The sequence below is a fragment of the Brachycentrus maculatus genome, unplaced genomic scaffold, assembly GCF_059751285.1.
Source record: "Brachycentrus maculatus isolate JH-2025_06_01 unplaced genomic scaffold, ASM5975128v1 h1tg000095l, whole genome shotgun sequence".
Taxonomy (NCBI): Eukaryota; Metazoa; Arthropoda; class Insecta; order Trichoptera; family Brachycentridae; genus Brachycentrus; species Brachycentrus maculatus.
The window spans coordinates 415,586-439,617 of NW_028280849.1; the positions used below are offsets into that span (position 1 = coordinate 415,586).

Sequence of the window (24,032 nt, forward strand, 5' to 3'; positions counted from 1 at the left end):
TTATTTTTAATATGACTTTTATTCAGTCATTTAGATGTTCTACACAAAAATATTTTGTTCATACTAATTTATATACATAAATAATTTACTTAACTAAGGCACGTTTGTGAAATGGTTATTGTGATTGTTAAAAATTAATCACTGACGGTGTCGACGTCAATTTCTTCATTATCTTGAGTAGAAGAGTCCGCTCCCCCGATCAAGGATTCATCTTTAGGTCCTATACCTCTTCCTTCCTTTGTATGGCGCCATTTCATTCTTCTATTTTGGAACCACACCTTTACCTGAAAAAGACACGACCTTTTAGACATTGAAATCAGCAAGACCCATTCAACCAACAATTTTTTTTTAAGATTAGAAGTTATAGGTGACAGAACTTAAAGTTATTATTATTATTATTGCCACCTGAGTAAGAAAATGATAAGCGGTATCTCATAAGAATCAATAAGAATAATCTAGAATAGAGAATCAGTTAAATGTTAGTAAAATACAATGAATAAAACGACCAATTCTTGCATTCTTGAATGGCGTTAAACGACCATCCTGTCATTCTATGGATAGGTGATGACAACAGCTGTTTATCATCATTTTCCATGTCTTGCTGTCTATAAATAAAAATATCATGAAAGAAAAAAAAAATTAAGCTGCGAAGTGATGAGATACTTTTTTTTGAGCTGCACCTCATTGTTAATATTGTTATGGTAGGGACTGACCAGAGCCATTTCGTCGTAACGTAATACGTTACGATGCGAGCATTCAGGCAGTCAGTACAGCGAGCCGAGCGCTCCATCTATAGTTTCGGATACTCGCCGCGAGAGATGTTACGACGAAATGCTCCGGTCAGTCCCTACCATAAGAGTATGTATCGTCAAGAAATGGACAGAGTCAGGGAGTGTACCTGCGCGTCCGTCAGGCCCAGGGTGCTGGCGAGCTGTCGCCTGTCGGGCTTGGTGATGTACTTCTGTATCTGGAAGCGGCGCTCCAGCCCCTTGCGCTGCAGGTTGCTGAACACGGCCCTCGACCAGGAGCGCTTCCTCTTGGAGGACCCGCCCGCCGCCCCCGTCGTCCCCGGAGGGGGGGAGCGCGTCTGGATCCGATGGGGGTACACTGGGAACAATTCAAGAAAACATTTGCATGATTGAATAAATATCGACATAAGATTAACAAAATAAATTATTGAATCAATTTACTTGGTCGACATATCGCTCACTCGTTTCAAGAACGTCATAAATCGAAAAACTTGATTTTTCTGGAGAACGTTTTTAAAGTTTAAAAATATAACATAATGTATTAAAAATAAATATCAAGCCACTTATTGAACTTTTTACTGTGCAACAGATCTTTTTAGGTAAAACCTGAAGGTTTTTTCTCCATTTGAAAATATTTTGTATATTTAAAAAAATTATTAAACAATACCTTTTCCTCAAAATGCAAAAACAACATTTTCTGCCCTGTAGCGGGTTAATATTAAGTTAAAAATATGCCTCTTTTGCTGGGATATAGTACATTTTCTGGGCATTCTGAAAACATGCACAACTGAAAATTGTCGATTTTTGATTTAAAAGAGTGAGCGATATTTTTTTCCGATATATCGGTTTTCGGTACTCAAGCGAGAAATACCGGATCCGTCGGATCTGACATCTTGATTTATATGAGATACATTTAGGGATTCCTTCAGGGTTGTGCAAAAAATTTCGACTCACATTATGTTTTTCTTTCTTTCAATAAGTTATACATCAATATTTATAATTAAATGTTCGATTATGACTTACGATTTTACAAAAATACTTAAAAAAAGCAACGAGAAAAACAAAGTACATAAAACCATTTTTTCCCGCGAAAATAGGTTGCGTAAAAGCTGTGATATTATTCAAATAGATACATTTTTACACGTGGAGGTTAATCAACAATATGTAATAAATTTATACAAATAGAATATGTACATATATTGCATAACAAAAAAAGTTAATTGCTCACACCTCTACTCTATTTCAATACCGGATGTCATCAATAGGTCGGGAAGTGGTAATTCCTAGTGTTATGCGCACGGCGTAAAAAGGAATTGGACATTAAGCCAGCGGCATTTACTTGTTAGTCGATTTTTTATAACGTTGCATACGTTTAGTTAACTAAACTCCGAGAAATATTGTCATCGCGCCGAAGTTTGAATAAAAAAAACAGATTTATTTCAACAATGGTACAGAGTGTTTATAAATTATCAAGCGTATTTTGTATTTCAATTATTTATGTTTATCGTGGTATTTCTAAAATAGTAACCCTAAAAGTTTTGGTAGCCTAAGGGTTAACGTGTATGCATTACATTTTTAAGTCCAATGACAAAATGCGGCTTAGGGAACGCCGCGAAATGTTCAATTGTTGAGCCCGTTTTCTTGTGGATGTTCCGGGCTCTTCTATCATATTTACAAGCACTGCTTCGAAGTTTTCAACCGAACGGCCGGTTCGGGGCCTTCCGGGACTTTGGTTGTCCCACGTTGTGCCGCTCTCTTCAAATCGGGTAGCCAGCTGTCGGTGCTGCGCGATTAGGATATTTTCGTCGAAATTCACGTTGCGTTAACACAACTGACGAATTATTGCGCGCAAACAGTATCACAATTGACGCGCGTTCTTGATTCGTATAGCGATACATTGTTACTCAATATAAATTTTGCAAGCGCCTTATTTACGAATGTCAAAAGCAAACTGACATACGGCGCCATTTGCAAAAAAGGCAGTATTTACCAATAGGGTGATGCTTATTGCCCCACTCAAAAATGTATACAATATTCGCCTTTTAAGGCAGTGGTTCTTAACCGGTGCTCCGCGGAGCACTGGTGCTCCGCAAGCTTGTAAGTGCTCCGCGAAATTATGAAAACCAAAATTTAATTCTGGCTCATTTACTGTGCGATTTGAGTTGCAAATATAATGGCTAGATGGCAGCACCCTTGCAAAGTGAAATTGTGTGCGCTCACCTCACAACAGCGGTCAAGATATCTTTGTTCTATATCATCATACTTAGAGCAAATGAAAATATCATGGGAATTATGTGTAGATATTTGTACAGACAGTACTCTATCAATGGTAGGTTCGTTGGAAGGATTTGTGACCCTTGATTTGTGAACATTGGCTTAGAAATTTGGATAAAGTAATGAGAGTAGCTATATCAAATGTTAGACCTATTATCGCTAAAATTTGTAAAAGCCGACAGGGTCAGGTGTCACATTAAATTATTATCGTCACAAAAGGTTACATTGGTGTATTTATGTTTTTATCTATTTTTTTTAAATAAATGTAAACTTTTCTGTACTGAAAAAATCAGTTTTATTTTTAATAAAGTTATCTTTGCACATTTTTTGGATCTTTAGTTTTGATGTACCGCGAATTTTCCTTATGAATAATAGTGCTCCCTGACTTCAAAAAGGTTTAGAACCACAGTAAAGAGGATTCAGCGGAGCGATGTGAAACTTATTATTTTTGCTGTAAAATGTGCATTATTAATCGATTGCTTACCAAAAACTGGGTGAATTTAATTAAGAATATTTTGTAGTTTTTAAATGAATGTTTATTTATAAACGTTTTTTCATTAATGGATTCCAAATACCATATAATTAAATAATTCAGCACTAGTAAATTGCACTTCCTTGACAAACGTTTGTTAATGTCAAAAAACGAAGGCTTTGCATTTTTTTGCAGGAAAAAATGTTCTAATAAATTCGTGTAAACCATCGTGTAATTATTGTTTGTTTATGGAAAACTGTATATTCAAAGGTATTTTCTTAGTTTTCCCCATCCAAATGAATTTAATTGTGTACTACTGTTTTAAAAAGCTCTAGGTCTCCGAATATATAAATAAAAGTATTTAAATTAACAATTCTCTTTTTCGTTTTCTTTACTATTTTAAGACGTTTAATTTTAGCACATTAGGTGAATACATTATTTTTTAAAATTTAATTTAAAAAAGAGAAATTATTGTGTTTTTATTATTTACAATAATACTTTAATTTCATACTATTTCTGTGAGCCTAAGCGGCTCATTATTAGAAATAGGTATCAAATTGTGGTAGAGTGGGTTCGAACGAAACTCTGACTCAAGAGTCCGCGATAGTAACTACGGGACCACAACCCGACACTCGAATTGAATTAAATTCCGCCACTTTGATGTAGGTAAGACCAAAAATTAACAATGATCGAATCACTCGACCGACCGGGAAACATAGACAATACCAAAAGATAGATAGAAAACGGATCCTATGCCATATTTATTCGTGAGAATATTCGCCCGGTCTGTACTAGCCATATGGACTTCACCTCACCGGAAGTCATAGACAATCCAAATGGCCGCCATACTGCCATTGAATTTGCGAATAAATATGCTCAGTGTTAGCAAAATTGTAGACTTAGTTTTAGAGTAAATTATTAGTTTGTTCTTAAACTCCACAGTCCCGTGTCTGAAGACAAACCTCCCAGCTACGCATCAACTGTCAATGTAATCTTTCAAACTCATTAGTGATTTCGAGTAAACATAAATAAAACAGACATCCGTTTCTTCAAAATGGCCATTTTTTATCTGTGCGCTGAAAAACATATCTACACATAATTTTATTCTAGCGGAAAGTCCCTATTTAAACATAAACATTCTGCTTTACCTCAAGTAACAGCATAATAAAAGGGCCCATTTTAGATAAAAACATGTCGTTATGTTTCCAAAAGGTAAAGGAAGATTATTTTAGTTCCCAAAGAGCTACTGAGCGACATAAATGAGGTATTAACGATACTCAAGTGTTTAAACACGTTGAAGCTGAAAACACGCTAACGTAGATATTTTACTGATAAAATATATTAATTACATATATGTGCACATACACTTTTTACCTAGCTTCAGTCAGCTACACCAAGATGCAACGCCATATGTAACATAGTAAACAAATATTTATTAATATTTATTTTTATAACTTGTTCTTATTTCATATAAAGAATGAAATAAAACTATTCAACAACTTTAAAACAAAATATTTGAGGTATTATTTGTATATAAAAATAAAACACTTGCATAAGACCACTTTTTTGAGTTTATTTATGTGTATTTTCCGAACAGTAATTTTTTCCGATTTATCTGACCAATGTCGTAAAAATTTCCGCAATCACAGTTAAATTTTCAAATATTTCATTTTGTTTTTTTTTTCAAATATAAAACGTTGATCAGGTTCTTTTTTGATATTTTTATGTGTTTTGTCGTAGACAATTAATTTCCGTTAGGTTTGAAAAAATATTTTTTAAAGGATTTTTATAGAATGCATATTGAATTTTTGTTTTTTTAGAATTTGTATTGAATTTTTAAATTTTTTTTAAAGCACATTACCTTTCAATAACCCTTTTCTTTTCATATCCTTATTTCGAAGAAAAACTTATTTTTTCAATACAAAACGATGTTTTAAAAAAACGATTAGGTACGTCAAATGTTACTTGGGTTTAAAGAAAATGAAGTTACTATTTAACTTAATTGTTTATATTCATATTGTTATTTTCTCTCTCTTTTTTGTGTATATATTAGGTTAAAATGGTTAAAAACATAAAAAATGTATTAAAAAAAATAACTCCACCGACAAGACACACAAGGTGGGTCTCAAAAAAATGTTCAAAATTGTGATTTAAATAAATGTAACGAATACTAGGCCTTAAAAGATAAAACAGATAAATTAAAGGACAATTTTAAACTCTGATAAAAACACAGTGTTGTGTTTATAGTTTCGAAGATTTCGGAGTAATAAAAAACGTTTTCCTAAAAAAGTGCAGAATGTTTGCATCTTGTGGATAGCCACAAAGATAACATCATAACATGTGTAGAATCTCAAGTGGGCGCTGATCGTTTGTTTATTTATCTCGGAAACAATGTATTTATTTTTTGTTTCCATGCACCACCCAGAGTTTTGTCATTTTTTATTCCGTCACCGAAAAAATACGAATATTTTAAGCTGAACATTAAATTTTTAATGGATTCCTCTTGAAAATTCTGTTTTTGAATATCCTCTTGAATGTTCTGAATATCCATCGCGACACATGTACCATGTACCCAAGATTATTATCTGGTGATGACAGTATTAGGATATGAAAATATTAAAAGACTATTCATTCATATTTTTGGCATCTCAACATAATGAAGATAATGTGGATATTTTCAGGGCTTATGACCTGTCATAGGCTGGTTGAGTGAAAATTTTACACACGTGCAACATTCACAATTCTACCAATGATTTACAACCACACTACTAAAATTTTTGGAACTCCCAACATATATCATTAATTTTATGACGCTGTACGTATGAGTTCACAAGATTCATCTTTGTTCGATTGAGAAAGCTTTTTTTAAGAATAGACCCTTTTTAAATGTACGCAAGATGCGAACCTGAATTATTTCTAAAAACTGGAAATCGCCTGAAAACATGATTTTCAATTTTATGTAGCTTATAATTTGACTCTTTATTTTGATAACATTTTGAGTGTATCCATATTATGAATGTTCACAAATCTGGGTTCGCCAAAACTAATCAAAATTATTTTACCGTCTGAAAATGCAACCTGCTTTTTAGAAAAATGTGGATAATGCATATTGAAGCTCTTTTTCTTGTAGACGTATCAATCATGTAGTACCTACATGCTTGCTAACTTTTTACTTTTTCTCTTTATTGTTTATGTTTTTAAGTTTTTAATTTAATTTAAATTTAATTTTTGTTTTCTGAAAGTCAAGTATTTTGTTTTTTTTTGTATTTCATATTAACACTTTTTTTCTAGTTCTACTTCTTATAATATCTATTGTATTATTGCCTACACACAGGCCATGCCTTTGTGAGATCTTTTTTTGTATTTATATTTTATTCAAATTTTTGGATTTAAATATATGTCATATTAACGTTTTATGCCAGTATACACACGATATATAGGTACTTGAACCGAATCACTAAATATATATTACGTACTTAATTAATTAGGTTTAATATCCCTCTCTATTTGGCGCAAACCTTCTTAACGCGTTTGTCTATAATTAATACATTTACCGCTATAAAACTTTATTCATTTCAAAGAAAATATTTTGCCATGGAAAACTTTTATTAGCTGCGTTAACCGCCGACGGACCGAAAACTTCCCCGCCCAGAGACTAACAAACTATGGTTCCTAAAAAACTAAGATATTTCGTATTTTTATACTACAAAGCATTTCAATAGCGTATTTGAAATCTTAATAGCGTAATTTAAAGTATTAGCGCCTACATAGTTAGGCTTTACAAATGTCAGATTGAAGAAAATAGTTTAATGAAATTATTTTCCTTTCTTTCCAAAGTTTTTTTAAATTATTGATTCAGTCAATTTTCATATACAATATCAAAACGTCAATATCAATTTTGCATACAATTTCAAAATTTATTTTTTTAGACAATTTTTAAATACCAATTGTTCTTACTTAATTCAATTATTGTACTTACTTGTCAATTATTTCAGGAAATGTAGATTTATTTTAGTGAATTTCCAAGACATCATAATATTAATATAATAGAACAACAGCTTTATAGTTTGCCCCTTTAACAAGGCTTCAGGTTTGCGCCGCCCACGACGACCACTGCTGACAACTCGTCGGCAACTCTCGTCTGAACTTCGGGAAGCGGACCTGACTTGGGGGGATGCAAGGGAGGTGGCAGCCGACATAAGTGCTTGGAGCAGTCTGTAGACTCCATATACTCCACATTGGAAACGGATATGGTTAAAGAAGAAGTTTGTAGTATTTTTCCACTTTTATTTTATTTGACTAGTAACTGGGTTTGGGCATGTAGACGGAATGTAAGTAAAAAATGGAAAAAAAAGTATTTTTTTTTATAATGTAAAGTGCAGTTTCACCATGAAATATCAGTACAAAACTCAAATTAATAATGTAAATTTAGATGATTTAAAAATATACCACCAACGTGTGTGGTGCATTATTATTATCTGACTAGACCAACATAAAAAATATTTTTTCTATCAATAAAACATGTTACTATTGGCCCTATATTGACACTATTTTGCTCTGGGAGGGTAGCACTGAATACCTTCCCAGTGATTTACAATTCAAAAACGATGCATCATCTTTCAAAATTAAACTGATGTAAAAGTTTATAAGTATGAGTACAGAATATAAATTCCTGTATATCCTTTATTATTGAAATTTTTATCTGTTATTATTTGTACTTCTGTTATTATTTGTACAGTGTTTTCGGAGAAAAAAATGGAGATTAAACGTGTAAACGTATTTCTAATAATACTTACAATAAGTAGTATATATTTCCTTATGGTGCAAAAAAAACTTCAATAATACACTTCAACTTTGCCAATAATCTTCAGGCCGAAAAATCAATAATCCGCAACAAATTTTTCGTTAAATCCAGAGAATATTTTGCTGTTTAAATTTACCAAAACTTCCCAATGAAGCTTAATTTGACGAAGGTAGGCACATTAAAAAAGATAAATACTTTTCAGACCGGATAATGATAACTGGTCAAAATAAGTACCTAGAATAAAATTGAATAATAATAATAATAATAAATAAGGATAACTTATATTGTGCCTTTTTCGTAAAATACCACCTCAAGGGCGCTCTTTGATTTGATTTTTTCAGTCGATTCCCAGTGTGTGCAATGAAATACAAATTCGGAAAAAAGTATGATGTTACTTAAGAAATATATAAAATCTCATGGTTGTCAATTATGTGCAGAATGGTGAATGTTTCACAATATTCAAAGTGATTACTTAAACCAGTCGATTATTCTAGTTGTAAGCTCTACAAATATCTGGACTTTATTTTCTCATCTCAATACTTTTCTTCATCTATACTAAATAAATGGATTGAATCTTAATACATTAAATTAATAAATAAAACCTCTGTATACCGGGGTACAACCCATAACTTTTGGAAAATACTACATCATTATGTTGTTTCACGTGTATTTTGGATTTTTGATGTTAGTATTTATTCATAAATACCATTATTTCTTATTGTGACACGTATTTCGATGCATTCCCTTCATTTTCAAACACCGTATAAATGATGCAGAATTCATCGAAAAACGTGTCGCAATAGATTTTAAGAAATATCTACCAAATAAAACTTAAATGGATAGTTATTACCACAAAGTTACAGCCGAATCAATTGATGTATTTTTGATAATAAAGATTTCGCTATTTAATGTGAAAGGAAAAATGGACGAAAATTTAAAGATGATATTTTGTGCCAAAAAACCCATGATTTTTCTCGGTAAAGTATAATAATTGTACAATATATATTGAGAGCCGAAAGTTTACACTGTCTCGTAAATACGTTCCAAATAAAACGGTATTAAACATTTGAAATGTTTTTCTTGGGGCAATTTAAACTTACTTGAACACATGTTACCATGTAGATGTTTATAAACTGTTACCGACATTATGCGGCGACTGGAGAGCGAAGCAGTATGGAGAGCTCAGCAACTCAGCAATATGGAGAGGCGGCCGGCCGAGGGCTTCCGCAAAAAATACAGATAATAACATTTCCCCCATACATCAACCTCAAGTGCTGTAAACAAGCCGAGGTGATCAAATGATCGTTAAATCTTTTTAGCTGATGGCAATTAATTACACTAAAATGTGGAGTTTATCATACAAAGTGGATAAGTTCTAGTTTAGATAAGGATTAATCGTTCCAATTTTAGATGCGTTATTTTTAAAAACAAGATTTTGAGTGAGTCTAAATACTTGTTCACAAAATCTGGATTATCACCAATTATAGGAGTTATTTTCATATTATTTGGACACACTCAAAAGTTGTAAATAAATTAACTGGTCAAATTGTAAGCTAAAATACTAAAAATGAAAATTATATTTTCTGGCGTTTCTCATGTATGTGATCACAATCCAGAATTCGGATCTCACATACTAATAAAAGAGTTTCTGCTCAGTTACAGAGCTTCTTTTCATCTCACCAATAGATGTCTCTAGTGAAGTTCTAATGATTTAAGAACAACGTTTCGAAATTGGTTCATATTTATAGAACTTCCAAAAATTTGAGTAGTGTGGTTGTCAATAATGGGTAGAGTTGGTGAACGTTACACGTGTGTTAAGTGATCACTTAAACCAGCCTATGACGGTCGTCAGCCCAGACGCACAGACTTCAGCACTAAATGCACAGACTTCCATATTTTTCTTCATCTTTGATGAGACGTCAAAAAATAATTTCTTATAAAGTTTATAGCCCAGTCGCTATCTACCGTAATATCGATAATATCACGTTAAGTATAATAGTTTTTCTTTAGTAATAGTCTGACTTAACTTGAATCACGCCTTTTTTTATTTTTACCCTGAAAATGGTAATAATAAAACCATTAAATTTTCTAGTTTTTCATACTCTATAAAAAATCCCATCATTGTATTAATTTTTCTCTAAAGCACACACATTTTTCAAATTCGTCCTGAAAGCTGAAATTTAATTATTGTATGTATAACCACATTTTTTCAGGTTTAAGTCGAAAAATATAGATTACAGATCAAGATATAAAATGACCAATATTTTGTTCTAAGTAGATAGTTATTGTCATTTTTACACTTATGGGTTATAATTCAAGATTAAAAATAGGTATAATTCAAGATGGCGGCTTGCGCAACAGGGTTAGAATTACAAATATCTGGATATACCATATATCAATGAACCTTTAAATATATCTAGAACTAGACTGGCTGAATTTTCATTGAAATATTTTATTTATAAGCGATTTTATGACCGTACCTCCTTTATATGAACCCTAATATAACATTTATTCTCAGAATAAGTCTAATATCTAACCCTTATCCGCACCCAATGGTGCATAGGGCACTGCATCATATAAACGCAGTGTTATCTTGATCGTTGACACATGAAGGAAAGGTGATCAGCCCTCCGTTTCAGGTCCAGGGTAATATTGAATAAATACTAGAGTGAAAAAATCACTTATACTTATTTCACCCCCCCCATCTGAGAATCGAACCCAGGACCTCCAGTACGATAGCCGAGCGTCCCCGGGAACTTGTGGACAAATCATGTGCAATAATAATTATTCAATGGCCAATGAGAGACCAGAATGTCAATTACGTACGGAAGTTAACTATGTAACTAAGTAGATAACTTGTAGATAACTGAAACATTACTTCCGGCCATTCATTTCTAATGACTTTTTAAAACGTCGCGACGTTCTTTTACAAACATTGGTAATGACGTTTTATGCATAATATATGTATCTACAACAAACATTAAAATACAATTAATATCTGCCAAAACATATAAGTGTAGGTAAAAACAAACACATTTAACTGTGACCTCTTTTCATGGAGCATGGAAGTTGTTTTAATACCCATTGTATTATATTTTTTCTAAAAATACTAAAAGGTAAATACAAAATGTTCACTCGATCATGTATTTTATAAGAGATAGTATCCAAAAATCTACTAAAACCGGTATATTTAAAGCGTAATAATAAAGTACCCCTAGATTGTCAAAATAACGCACTGTGCGTCGATCAGTATTACCTACAAGTGAATGATACCGAAAAAAAGTGCCTAAATTATTTTAACTCCCAGGTTAGAAAATTAAAAAAAAAATACCATAGTAATTGGTTTTTGGAGTCCACAGAAACCTTTTTTATAGTCGTAGCTAAAACGTCTAGGGGCAATAACAGACGATTACTAGATCTATTGAAAATATATGAAAAACCCATAGAACCGAAGAAAAATATATGCGCGGAAAACTCGAGCAGTGTGGCACGCAATATGGCTTCGGTCAAACAAATAAACACTTTTGTTCGGAATATATATCTAATTTTACGTCTATTAAGCGGCGGGTCAGAGTGAAATTTACGACCAAAGGAGAGTGGTATAAAATACATTTATGTGAGTGGAACCATCAGTGATATGAAGAGTAGGTATGAATATAAAAAAGTGTAGTCGAAGTTTGTAGGACGATGAATTCGTAGCCTAAAAGTACGTAGATTATTTTCACATTTCGCAATAAAGATTATTTAATTTCATGTATTGTATATTTAATAAATAATGGAAGATAAAAATATATGAGTAAAAAACTGCATACAGTATGTACCTACCTTGGTACACCCAAGGTTTCTACATTTTCTTTCAAAAGAAATAACCCGCAAACTTAACTGGTTAAATTATAAGCTAAAATAAAAAATAAAAAGCATATTTTCTAGCTTTTCTCATGTATGTGATTATAATCCAAGATTCGGCCCTCACATACAAATGAAAGAATTTCTGCTCAATCAAAAGCATCTTTTATATCACCATAGATGTCTCTAGTGAAAAAAATGTGCGCCCAATAATATATATCTTATGATGGTTAAAATTTCTTCAACATATTGATTATCATAAAATCTAAACTGTGAATTAAATTCATCACTCTGATATTATAAATGTATTTGACGTCTACCGCCTTTTATTTTCTCAAACCACTTTTTTACATCAAACTCGTCACAAGTATGAAAATCCTTGTCTTATTTTATACATTTTATTTAACTATTGTAAAAAAAGAAATTTCGTCAAGTATACAATCATTCATTTATTGATAACAAACTAGAAAATGAAAATGAAGAACAGGAAAATAGACGTGAAATATTAGACATTAATTTTGAAAAAGTGTTTACACGATTAATCTTATTATGATTTGTTGAGGAATAATATGGTTAGGAGGTAGTGTGTGTACAGAATTTTCGTTAATTTATCGATAAAAAGTATTTTGAAGCATATTACGAGGTGTGCGAGATGTACAGAGTATGGTTTATGTTACTATATCAAAGGGGAAATGTTTACATTCGCCTGACGAATAGCTCACATGTATATTTGCTTCTTGAGAAAATATATGATTGTTATGTGTTACGTATGACGTAGATAATTTGTATTACTCAATCAGTGGCGTAGTCAAGTACAAAAAAAGGCAAAATAAAATATTTCATAACTTCAAATAAAGGCCCAATGTACAGAATAAAATAAGAACTATATAGTTTTTAACAACTTTGTATAAATAAATATAAGTGTTTTTTCATTCTAATATTTATTTATTTAATATTGCCCTGGACTGGTACCTGCAGCGGAGGGCTGATCACCTTTCCTTTATGTGTTATCGATCAAGATAACACTGGGTTTATATGATGCAATTTCCTTTGCACCATCGGATGCGGATAAGGGTTTAAAGACGAAGAAGTTTTTTTCACAAGAATTTTATTTGACCAGCAACCGGGTCTCGTCGTAACGGACATCACTAGTCTGATGATGTCGGTTACAAAGAATCCCGGTCGCAGGGCAAATAAAATTCACGTGGAAAAACTACATACTTGTTATTTTATTCTATAAAATGCAGTTCCACCAAGATATGTCAGTACGAAACTTAAAGCCCGATATACGATGAATTGCGACTTAATTTTCATTAAACCTGGTTAACTTTTCTTTTGTTTTTAAAACCATTTAATTAATTCGAAATTTTTTTTTTTCTCAATGCAAAAACGCTTTTTTGTGAACAAAATAATTACGTGAAATGTTACCTGGGTTTGGGGAAAATTCAGTTGGTATTTAACAAATGCTGGGCTTTAAAATTGGAAACTGTCTTACTGTCAGTTTCCAATTTTAAATCCCTAACTGTCAGGTTATTTGGTGTAATTTTTTTAACACTGATTTTATTTTGAAAAAATAAGTTTTTCTTCGAAATAAATATAAGGTTTTGAAAAGAAAAAAGTTATTGACTGGTAATGAGTTCAATATATACCTATTCTAAAAAACAAAAATAATAAATCCAATATACATCTTTTGAAAATTGGACGTGTAAAGATGTGTTACCCCTTCGGCAGTTGGCTGACGAATGAGTTCTGTCTTTGCGAATATCCCATTGATTTGCTGGTGAGTTTCACTTAAAATTGGGTTCAGTCATGTTTTTCTTAATAGAAACGTACTGTCAATAAGAGTAGGAGTTTCCTACGCCACTGTATTTCCGTAAATTTTCTTATGGTTTAGATGACTAAATTTTATGATAGTGTTAAGGGAAATGTTTGTATGTTTAACGTACAAAATATTTCACCCGATGGCTCGTGTTTACAGAGTGGTATGGAGTGCGGAAGAAAACCAATAAATCGTGCTGAAAACTAAAACGCATATTTTATTGCACCAATTATAATTTCAACGTCTTCATTTTCTCTTGCACGTGATTTCACATTAAATTTTTCCAGTTGGTGCTACTGGCAAATGTTAACGTCTTTAATTAAGCTATTTGCTCAATACTAAAAAAATAATACTCAATAAAATAAAAACCTTTTTTTACTGTCGGTGACAGCACCAATTTAGTACTTAGAGTCATTAACGTAATCCGATCCCGGCGGGAACGGTCTAATTGCCCGGTTGCATTTTATTGCTTAAGGTCGAAAATGTTTTCAAACATTCAAGTATTTACAACTTTTACGAAAAGGCGATCTCTTTTTGCTCGCTGTAGCCGAGAAGTTGCTAGTTATAACCGCGAATAAATGTATGGAGAAAATCAGAAACCAAAATATCAACGAATGTTTCCTCGTTATATCCGAGATCTCGCTATAACCGTGTTCGTAATAACTGAGTTTGACTGTGTATATATATATATATATATATATATATATATATATATATATATATATATATATATATATATATATATATATGTATTTATTTATATATATAGATAAATATGCATATATATATATATATATATATATATATATATATATATATATATATATATATATATATATATATATATATATATATATATATATATATATATATATATATATATATATATATATATATATATATATATATATATATATATATATATATATATATATATATATGTGTGTGTGTGTATATAACACTTAAGAAGAAGCTTTTGTATGCACGTTTGTACATAAAATGCATATATGGTAATGAGTACATAATAGACGAGCAAGAAAAATACATTATTATACCGTTGCATATTTCATTGTACAATACTACTTGTACATTGTATATTGCATGGAGTTCATGCAAATAAGGACATAAGAAGTGCATTTAAATGCACGTTTATGTATATATCATTGTAGAATACGTATATGAAAGCTTCATGTAGTGGGACCGGAAGAGAAGCGTGTATGGGCGGGTCGGTCTATAATAATGTAATTTATTGTTTGAATAATGGGTGTTGGAGGGTTCGTTTTGTCTGATTGGTGAATGCTTTTTAAGAAAATGCAAAGTATGTACGCTAAATAGAAACTTCATTGATAATAACTACAAGTATTTCAGTTTTAAAACTTTATGTATTCAAATTTATTAAAAAGGCATTAAATTACTTAATGCCAGGAGCTTGAAAGTCTTAACATTTCAACATATATTAAAAAAATATCCCTGAAGAAAATCCATAGATTCGAACATAAAATATTTTTAATAAATTATTAATGGAAAAATATTAATTTCAGAAAATACTACAGAAACTTTGTTTTAAACCACTAATATTTTTGTTTTTTTTTCAATCAGGTTTGACAAGCATCTAGTCATCTTCAAGGATGGATATGTACTTATCCACTCTCGTAGATGACAAAGTGCTTGTCGAAACCGATAGAAAAAATGTACAGAAAATAAAAGTAGTAAAAAACAAAGTTTGAGTTTCATTTTATAAAGTTTATAAAATGTTCCATGCAGTATCAGCACAAAACATTCAAGAAAAGAAAAGTGTTTCCATTATAAACAACTTTTCATTGCTTTTATTATAGTTTTAGGGTAGTACTTATATTTACCTATCACCAATCATTAAAAAATATGCTTGATAGTACGATCTATTTTTATCAACCCACTCGAATTATCCAACTTAATCTTTTTACTCACTTATAAATATTCTTCGTTATTTAAAGATTTTGATGAATAATGCAATCGATTTTAGTGGTTTTACGCAAAATACTCAATGTTCCTTTGATTTTGTTTGATGTGATTATACATTATTTTTTAACCCTTATCCGCACCTAATGGTGTATAGGGCACAGCATCGTAGCGACGCAGTGTGATCTTGATCGTTAATTATACGAAGACAGGGGTATGCCTACGCTTCTTGTACCAGTCCAGGGCGATATCAAATAAATATGTGAGAGAAAATCACCCATATTTAGTTTGATCCCCTGGAAACGAATCCGAGACCTTCAGCACAGTAGCCAATCGCGCTAACCACTACAGTACGGCGGTTTTCGTTTTAATATGATATACAAAAGTAATGTTTTAAGGATGCTGTTTGAAGCACTCATTGGTCGAAAAATTCAGGGGAAAGTGGACGTAGAATTTAAATGTTTGTTACTTTACAATTTCAAGTTAACAGTATTGTAACAAAAATTATTGGCTCTTCTATAATAAAAATTTCGTGCAAGTATAAAAAACTGCGTACTTCTCGATTTAATTTTTAAACAGGTAAATTTAAGATAATAATACAAATATACAAATGAACGCGAATCTGGAAAGCTTGATAAACAACTTCCGTATTTTAAAATGATAGTTTAATGGATGAAAATTCACTTTATACAAAAGTATTAGCAGTAATAATAAAAAAAATGCAGGATCCATGAATTTAGTATCCCAATTAGCATAAAAAGGTGTGCACAACTTTCAAAATATAGATCTTTCTAAAAGTACTTAACTAATGAAAGTAGGGTTGCCCCTTTTTCATAATGGAAAAATACATAATAAGTAGTTCATGGGTAGGTTATGCGAAAAAAGCGCCCTAATGGCAGAAAAGTTTTTTTAATGATTGTCTTTGCTTAAGTTTTCTGCGCCAGTTAAACTTACCTAATAGGTTGAAGATATTTTCTACATGCATGCTTGTTTATTGATTAGGAAATTCGTAAAATCAATTAGTACCATTCCATGAGTATACCGTCGTGTTTCGACTAATAAGACATTTATTTTGTTTTTGTCCCATTCCTTGAGTATACCGCTGTGATTCGAATAAAAAGATATCTATTTAATTTTTCTCCCTTTCCATAGTTAAACCTTTATGTTTCGAATAGAAAGATACCTATTTTGTTTTTGTCCCATTCCTTCATTATTGGCGTATCTCTACATGAGAGAGTACGGCTATTATCCTTGGCTCTACCCGACCCAGTTTCTCCAGGGTATGCTTGGCTACAATAGTTTAGAGACTAGAAGGAATGTGTATTTGATTACGCATTTTTATCGATTGTTGCGCGGTATGATCGATATTCCTGAAATTATCCGGAACATTGGTCTGTATGTTCCCGATAGTTACCTAAGACAGCGTCGACATAGATTGTTTCCCATTCCTATATACAGGACCAACCTGCCGATGGTTATGCCTGTAGGAAGAGCTACCGCTATGTTGAACAATATCACATTGGATATTGATTTGTTCCATGTGTCCGAAGGAGTTTTCCGAAGCGTGATTCATCTACACCTTTAAGTCTTCTTGCTTACTTTTAATATATACGCCTTGAATATTGTTTGTTATGTATATATTATTTTTTTGTTGAATAAATTGAATTGAATTGAATTATACCGTTATGATTCGACTTATAAGATATCTATTTTGTTTTTGTCCCATTCCGTGAGTATACCGTTGTGTTTCGATTAATAAGGTATCTATTTTGTTTTTGTCCCGTTCCGTGAGTATACCGTTGTGTTTCGACTAATAAAATATCTATTTTATTTTTGTCCCATTCCTTGAGTATATCGTTGTGTTTCGACTAATAAGATATACATATATTTTGATTTGTCCCTTTCCATGAGTAAACCGTTGTGTTTCTAATAAAAAGATATCTATAATACTTCGTTTTGTCCCATTTTATGAGTACTCCATTATTTTTCGACTAATAAGATTTATTTTTTTATTTTGTCCCATTCCATGAGTAAACCGTTGTGCTTCGAATAAAAAGATATCCATAATACTTCGTTTTTTCCCATTCTATGAGTACTCCGTTGTTTTTCAACTAATAAGATAACTAAAAATATCAAATACTTTTTTTCCCATTTTATGTTCGCCTCCGTAGTGTAATGGTCAGCACGCTCGGCTACCGTTCTGGAGGACCCGGGTTCCATTCCCAGGAGGGGTAAGAATAAATATGAGTGATTTTTTCACTGTAATATTTATTTAATACTACCCTGGACTGGTACTTGAAGCGGAGGGCTGATCACCTTTCCTTCATGTGTAAACGATCAAGATAACACTGCGTTTATATGACGCAGTGCCCTACGCACCATTGGGGTGAGAATAAGGGTTTTATTATTATTATTGTTATGAGCACTCCATTAATTTTCGACTAATAAGATATCATTTTTGATTTTAGCAAAGAAAAACTACATTCTCTAGGATTCGAACATGGGACATTTGAGTCAATCCATCAAACAACAGTGGGCACTGACTGACTATTACGTGCTAGTTATTATTTTAAAAATATATTCAATAACTCATTTACGTAAGAGAATGTAAAATGTTATATCAACATATCTTAGTGATAGTCCCTATTTAACCGCTGAGTAGCAGTTAATTTAGTACGATATCTATTCTTAAACTAATGAATAGAGATTAGTTTACGACTACCAGTTATTGGTTGGCAATGGAAAGTTAATATTAGTTATTAAGAACTTGTTATAATAGAATTATGAATATTTACACCCTGCTGTCCACGCTCAGCTTCGTTACACGGTTTGATAAGAAATAAATTGCTATTTGATTATTAATAATAGATATTAGCCCGCCGTGATATAAAGGTTAACGCGTTCCATTCATACATTATTAGGAGATGCTTAAAGAGATTTATTACTTTGTGTTGAATCAACTTTAGTAGCCCTCCAACCTCTGGGACGGGGTCGCCAACAATTCTTCGATCTCATCTGACTTTTATTAAAGAAGGTTTTAAAACAAGGACAGAAGTGTTCATTTGTTTCAATGAGTAGTAATCACCGTAAAATAAATCCAATACATTATGAACGCATTGATTTTTTTAAAAATGCAAATGCTTATTAGTTTATTAATATATTATGTTACATGCATATTATAATCCGTTTATTATTATGTATATATATATATATATATAAATATATATATATATATATATATATATATATATATAAATATATATATATATATATATATATATATATATATATATATATATATATATATATATATATATATATATATATATATATATATATATATATATATATATATATATATATATATATATATATAAATATATAAATATATATATATATATATATATATATATATATATATATATATATATATATATATATATATATATATATATATAAATATGTATATATATAAATAAATATATATATATATATATATATATATATATATATATATATATATATATATATATATATATATATATATATATATATATATATATATATATATATATATATATATATATATATATATATGTATATATAAATATATATATATATATATATATATATATATATATATATATATATATATATATATATATATATATATATATATATTCCGTAACATCATTGTACAGATAAATTACCGTTTTTTTTTAAATATTTATCAATACCTTAAAAGGTTTTTTGTTGTTGTTAAAAGACCTTTTTGTTTTTTTTTTGTGCATTTTTAAAATCAGCGCAAATACTTAAACTACGCCAACTAAACCCGTAAAACTTATAGTTAATAATATGTAATACATGGTACAGTGAAACCCCTGAAAATCTGAACTGATTGGGGCTGTGGCGTATTCGGATTTGGAAAAGTTCGGATTAGCCGAGAAATTTTTAATACAGTACATATGGTACATAGAACTTTACATTACAGTAGTTACGTTGTACGCGCAGCTCTAATGTTAATGAAGTACTATATGACGTTTTTTCTTTTAAGGTAGGTATATTTACATTATTTGAAACTTTTTACATTTCAATCTAATATTACAGTAGATACTTAAGTAGTAATACAGATACAGTACAGTATACTTTATTATTATTTTTCAAACCCTCATCCGCACCCGATGGTCCATAGGGCACTGCATGATTATATGCAGTTTTATCTTGATCGTTAACACACGAAGGAAAGGTGATCAGCCCTCCGCTTCAGGTACGAGTCCAGGGTAATATTGAATTAATATCGTAGTGAAAAAAATCGCTTATATTTATTCCCCCCCCTGGGAATAGAACCTAGGACCCCCTACTGGAGGTAGCCGAGTGTGCGGGCCATTGCACTGCGGACACAGACAGATATAATTTAACACCTTTTTAATAATAGTAATAAAAAATTGGTAACATACAATAATTTCATGTAATAATAAATGAATTATTTTCATAAATAAAAAAGTATTTGTTTATATATTTTTTTTAATACAAATACTTTTCTTCAAAATCTTGTGAGGATTTCTTGGCATTTCAGATTCCCGGGTTTCCACATGTTCAAAGCTCATAATCCTTTTTTTTCGCAGTTTTTTGTTGTGCACCCCTGATAACGGCCCGAACCTGAATACATTACAGCTCTAATCGGAGCCCGCTGTGAGAAGGTAGCCATAAATATAATAAGGAGAAATACCTCCGCCATTCCTTCCGTGGCCACTCTCCATCACCTTCCCTCACCAGCTCGGCTATCTCCTCGTTCTCCGTCAGCGAGCGGTGATTACTCATATAACTTGTAATGGAACTGTCGACACAGTAATCTACTTACTAAACTGTGAACTGTGAACTTATCCAAGTCAGAGGCGTGCAGGCAACAGGGTGAAAAGTGGAGAGAAATTAGTCCCGGTAGCCAAAAGTAGAGGGTATTGACATCTCATCCGTAGGGTAATAATCCAATGTCCGATATTATACTAAATAATATTAATATTCATATCATTTTTTGACATCTCATGAAAGATGAAGAAGAATATGGAAGTCTGGGCATTTACGGGGCTGACGACTGTCATAGGCTGGTTTAAGTGATCACTTTACACACGTGTAACATTCACCAATTCTATCCATTATTGACAACCACACTACTCGAATTCTTGAAAGCTCTATATATATATATATGAACCAATTTTGAAACATTGCTCTTGAATCACTAGAACTTCACTAGAGACATCTATTGGTGAGATGAAAAGAAACTTTTTATTGAGCAGAAACTCTTATTACTATTTGAAACTATTTGGACACGCTTAAAACGTTGTGAATATTAATATTGTTGAAAGTAGGGGAGCCAAAATGATTATTACAATTCCTTTCTTTTTTGGTTGACAATCAAATCAATCCGTATTTTTTTGTATTTGATGCGGGGCTCAAAACGAACCGAAACTTCGTCCTGTTCGCGAGATACTTACAGTTAATATAGGTCCTCATTGTGGAGTTTTCATATTTTTTTATAACATTTTTTGTTTTATCCCTTAGCTAATATTACATTAAATTCTAACTATTATTTACACTTAATTTAACAACATATGTATTTACATATTCTTACAGTACACATGACATTTATTTTGAAATTATTTAAAAATATTTTAGACTTATTCTTTATACATTCAGGCATCTCATCATACATTTTTAAACCCTTGTATGAAATACAATTTTGGGATATTTTTTTTTAAATAGCAGTCTTATTCTATTCTTATTTCTAGTTATAAGTTTATGATTTTTATTAATTCAAAACTGCTCAATTTTTTAAAAATATTTGGGTATTTTGTCGTTAAAAAAATTGTATAATATAACTTCGGGATGAGAATCTGAGCTTATCTCCTACCGGGTTTTGGGAAGATTGATGTCGTTCAACCAATATAGGCGCCATGTCAGATGGGGTGTTCAAAAAAGGCTCTCAGTTGAAGATAGCACCCACAATTTTTTCTAGGAGATTTTTTTGTCGTTTATATGTAATTAAACAAATGTTTGATCTTTAAATCTTTAAAGGTCAAACTGGTATCTACCAGAAAAAAAATCGCATAACTGTACCAAGAAGTCAAAGGTCGTCATGATCTTCAGTAGTATGTGTAAGACCGATCCAGTTAGTAAAAAAAATATTTTGAGCCCTAAGCAGATCTTTTCTGGCATCATTTTGTCCAGTAATGTTTGCAATTAATGCGGTCTGACTTTACCATAACTACTTTACATTGTTTTAGAGTTAGAAATAGATTACGTAATTAAATAACATAACACTCTAGAGTTAAGCATTATCATCTGAAGGTAAGTATCATTGTGCCCAATTACTTGATTTCAAATCCCGTTATGGGTTTTGAAGATTTCCATAAAAAACTGTTTTCAAATGGTTCGTTTTAACATTTAAATCTTGTTAATGACAAAAAAATACCAACATACATAAAATTAAAAAAAAACTTGAATATTACAGTAATTACAAAAAAGCAAATAAGTAAAAAATGTCAAACCAACCTGGCACCTGTCTGACGGTGAGGTGTCTCATACTAGCTGGAACGTGAACTCCATATCCAAGTTGAAGACCGTCTCCAATACTGGAGGAAGTCGTGATAAACCTCTGCATCCCAAAACTCATCCCGTGATGCAAAGCACCTGACGTGACAGGAAGACCGGCAGACACAGAACCTTGTCCGAGAGAACTGTTCACAGGAGAACTCAAAGACCCTTGGTTAGAAGAATCCTGAGTCCTCGGAAAAGATGGACTAAGTCTGCAACATCTGAATAAAGATGTGACACATTCTGAACAAGGCGCTGACTGAGGCAGGGTTTGAGAATTTGAAGATTTATGAGCTGAAGGAGAAGTGTCTTTTATGTATTGCCTTGCTCCTTTGATCAAAGAAAGAATTGAAAACTCCGAACTTCTTGCATTGGTCTGTAAACTTTCATTATTGTATCGATGCAAGGGTTTCGGTCTTCGCAAGCAAGTAGTTTCACCAGACAGAATCCTGTCTACTCCAAACTTTAACTTGCTCGATTCTACTGATGATGAGATGGTTTCTCTTGGTGCGAATGCGGTTGTCAAGTCGTGTTCTCTTGTTGGATGGACATCTTCGTTGAAAGGCGGACTTCGACAGTCGCTTCTGGTTGTGTAATCGTTGGCGATATTGTTGTGAGGACTTTCGATCGATGATGCCGGGGATGCTGAGAGACTCATGGTTGTTGTACACACAGTCATATAGAAATTATAGTATTTTAAAACTGTACTCTCAGGTAGAAATAGTTTAACCAAAAATCATTTTGTTTCTAATTAACGTTGATCATAACTCACATACAAATAAGGAATTTAGTGAACGATCGAAAAAGTAAAAAATTAGGTATGATTATTCAACGTTCCACTTTTGATGCCTGACTCGCGCTTTCACGTTTAATTACTCAGTATTTATTTTTTCATTAGTATAAACATTGATTTATGTATTCAAAACTTAAAACTTTTTTTAAACAAAAATATTTTTTCCTCTGGAAATGAACTATAATACACTTCTCATTATTTTTCCATTTTATTTCATAATTTACTAATTTCATTAAGTTACGTTAATAATTGTACCATTTTATATTAAAAAAGGTTAATATTTATTTATGATTTTTAAATTGTTCAATTAACGAAACACACTCACAATCATATATTTTTAAAAATGTTTTAAAAAAAAGAATTTTTTATTTTTAATTTTTATTATGGACTTGATTTTCTACCAAATAAGCACATTAGACTCGTACATTAAAAATCGGAACGTTGTAGTGAACTGTCACAGCGATAATTTTTCTACCGATAAAATTTGTTCTACTGAAAGCTGAAAGTTTCGTAAGCTTTTAGTGACCGCTTTCACAGTTGACCACACAACGGCCGTCCACGAAAGTCGAGGGAAACTGACGAGAGGGTTCGCCCCCCAAAGGGGCCCGGGGCGGAGCGGACTGCAGTGGGAGGATCCACACCAAAACAACGAATTCCGATTGGTCTATACACTTGCCAGTGTCAGCCAATCAGGACGACAATCAACCCGGAAAAATTTGCACGCATGCCAAAGCTAAAAATTAGAT

The 24,032-nt window shown here is 31.6% G+C and overlaps 1 protein-coding gene across 2 annotated transcripts; it reads right to left on the reverse strand.

The window, feature by feature from the left end:
- Nucleotides 1–23,808, reverse strand: LOC148310453 (uncharacterized). Of its 2 annotated transcripts, XM_088258408.1 has the most exons (4): nt 23,712–23,808; nt 22,452–23,453; nt 899–1,107; nt 1–284 (listed from the first exon to the last, which is right to left on the reverse strand). In XM_088258408.1, exons 2-4 carry the CDS (start codon nt 23,170–23,172, stop codon nt 135–137), a joined length of 1,080 nt encoding a protein of 359 aa, XP_088114534.1. In that variant the 5' UTR covers nt 23,173–23,453; nt 23,712–23,808; the 3' UTR covers nt 1–134. The 2 variants fall into 2 exon arrangements, with proteins under 2 accessions (XP_088114534.1, XP_088114535.1); XM_088258409.1 differs by lacking the exon at nt 23,712–23,808 and having other exon boundaries at nt 22,452–23,484.
- Nucleotides 23,809–24,032: the final 224 nt, after the last annotated feature.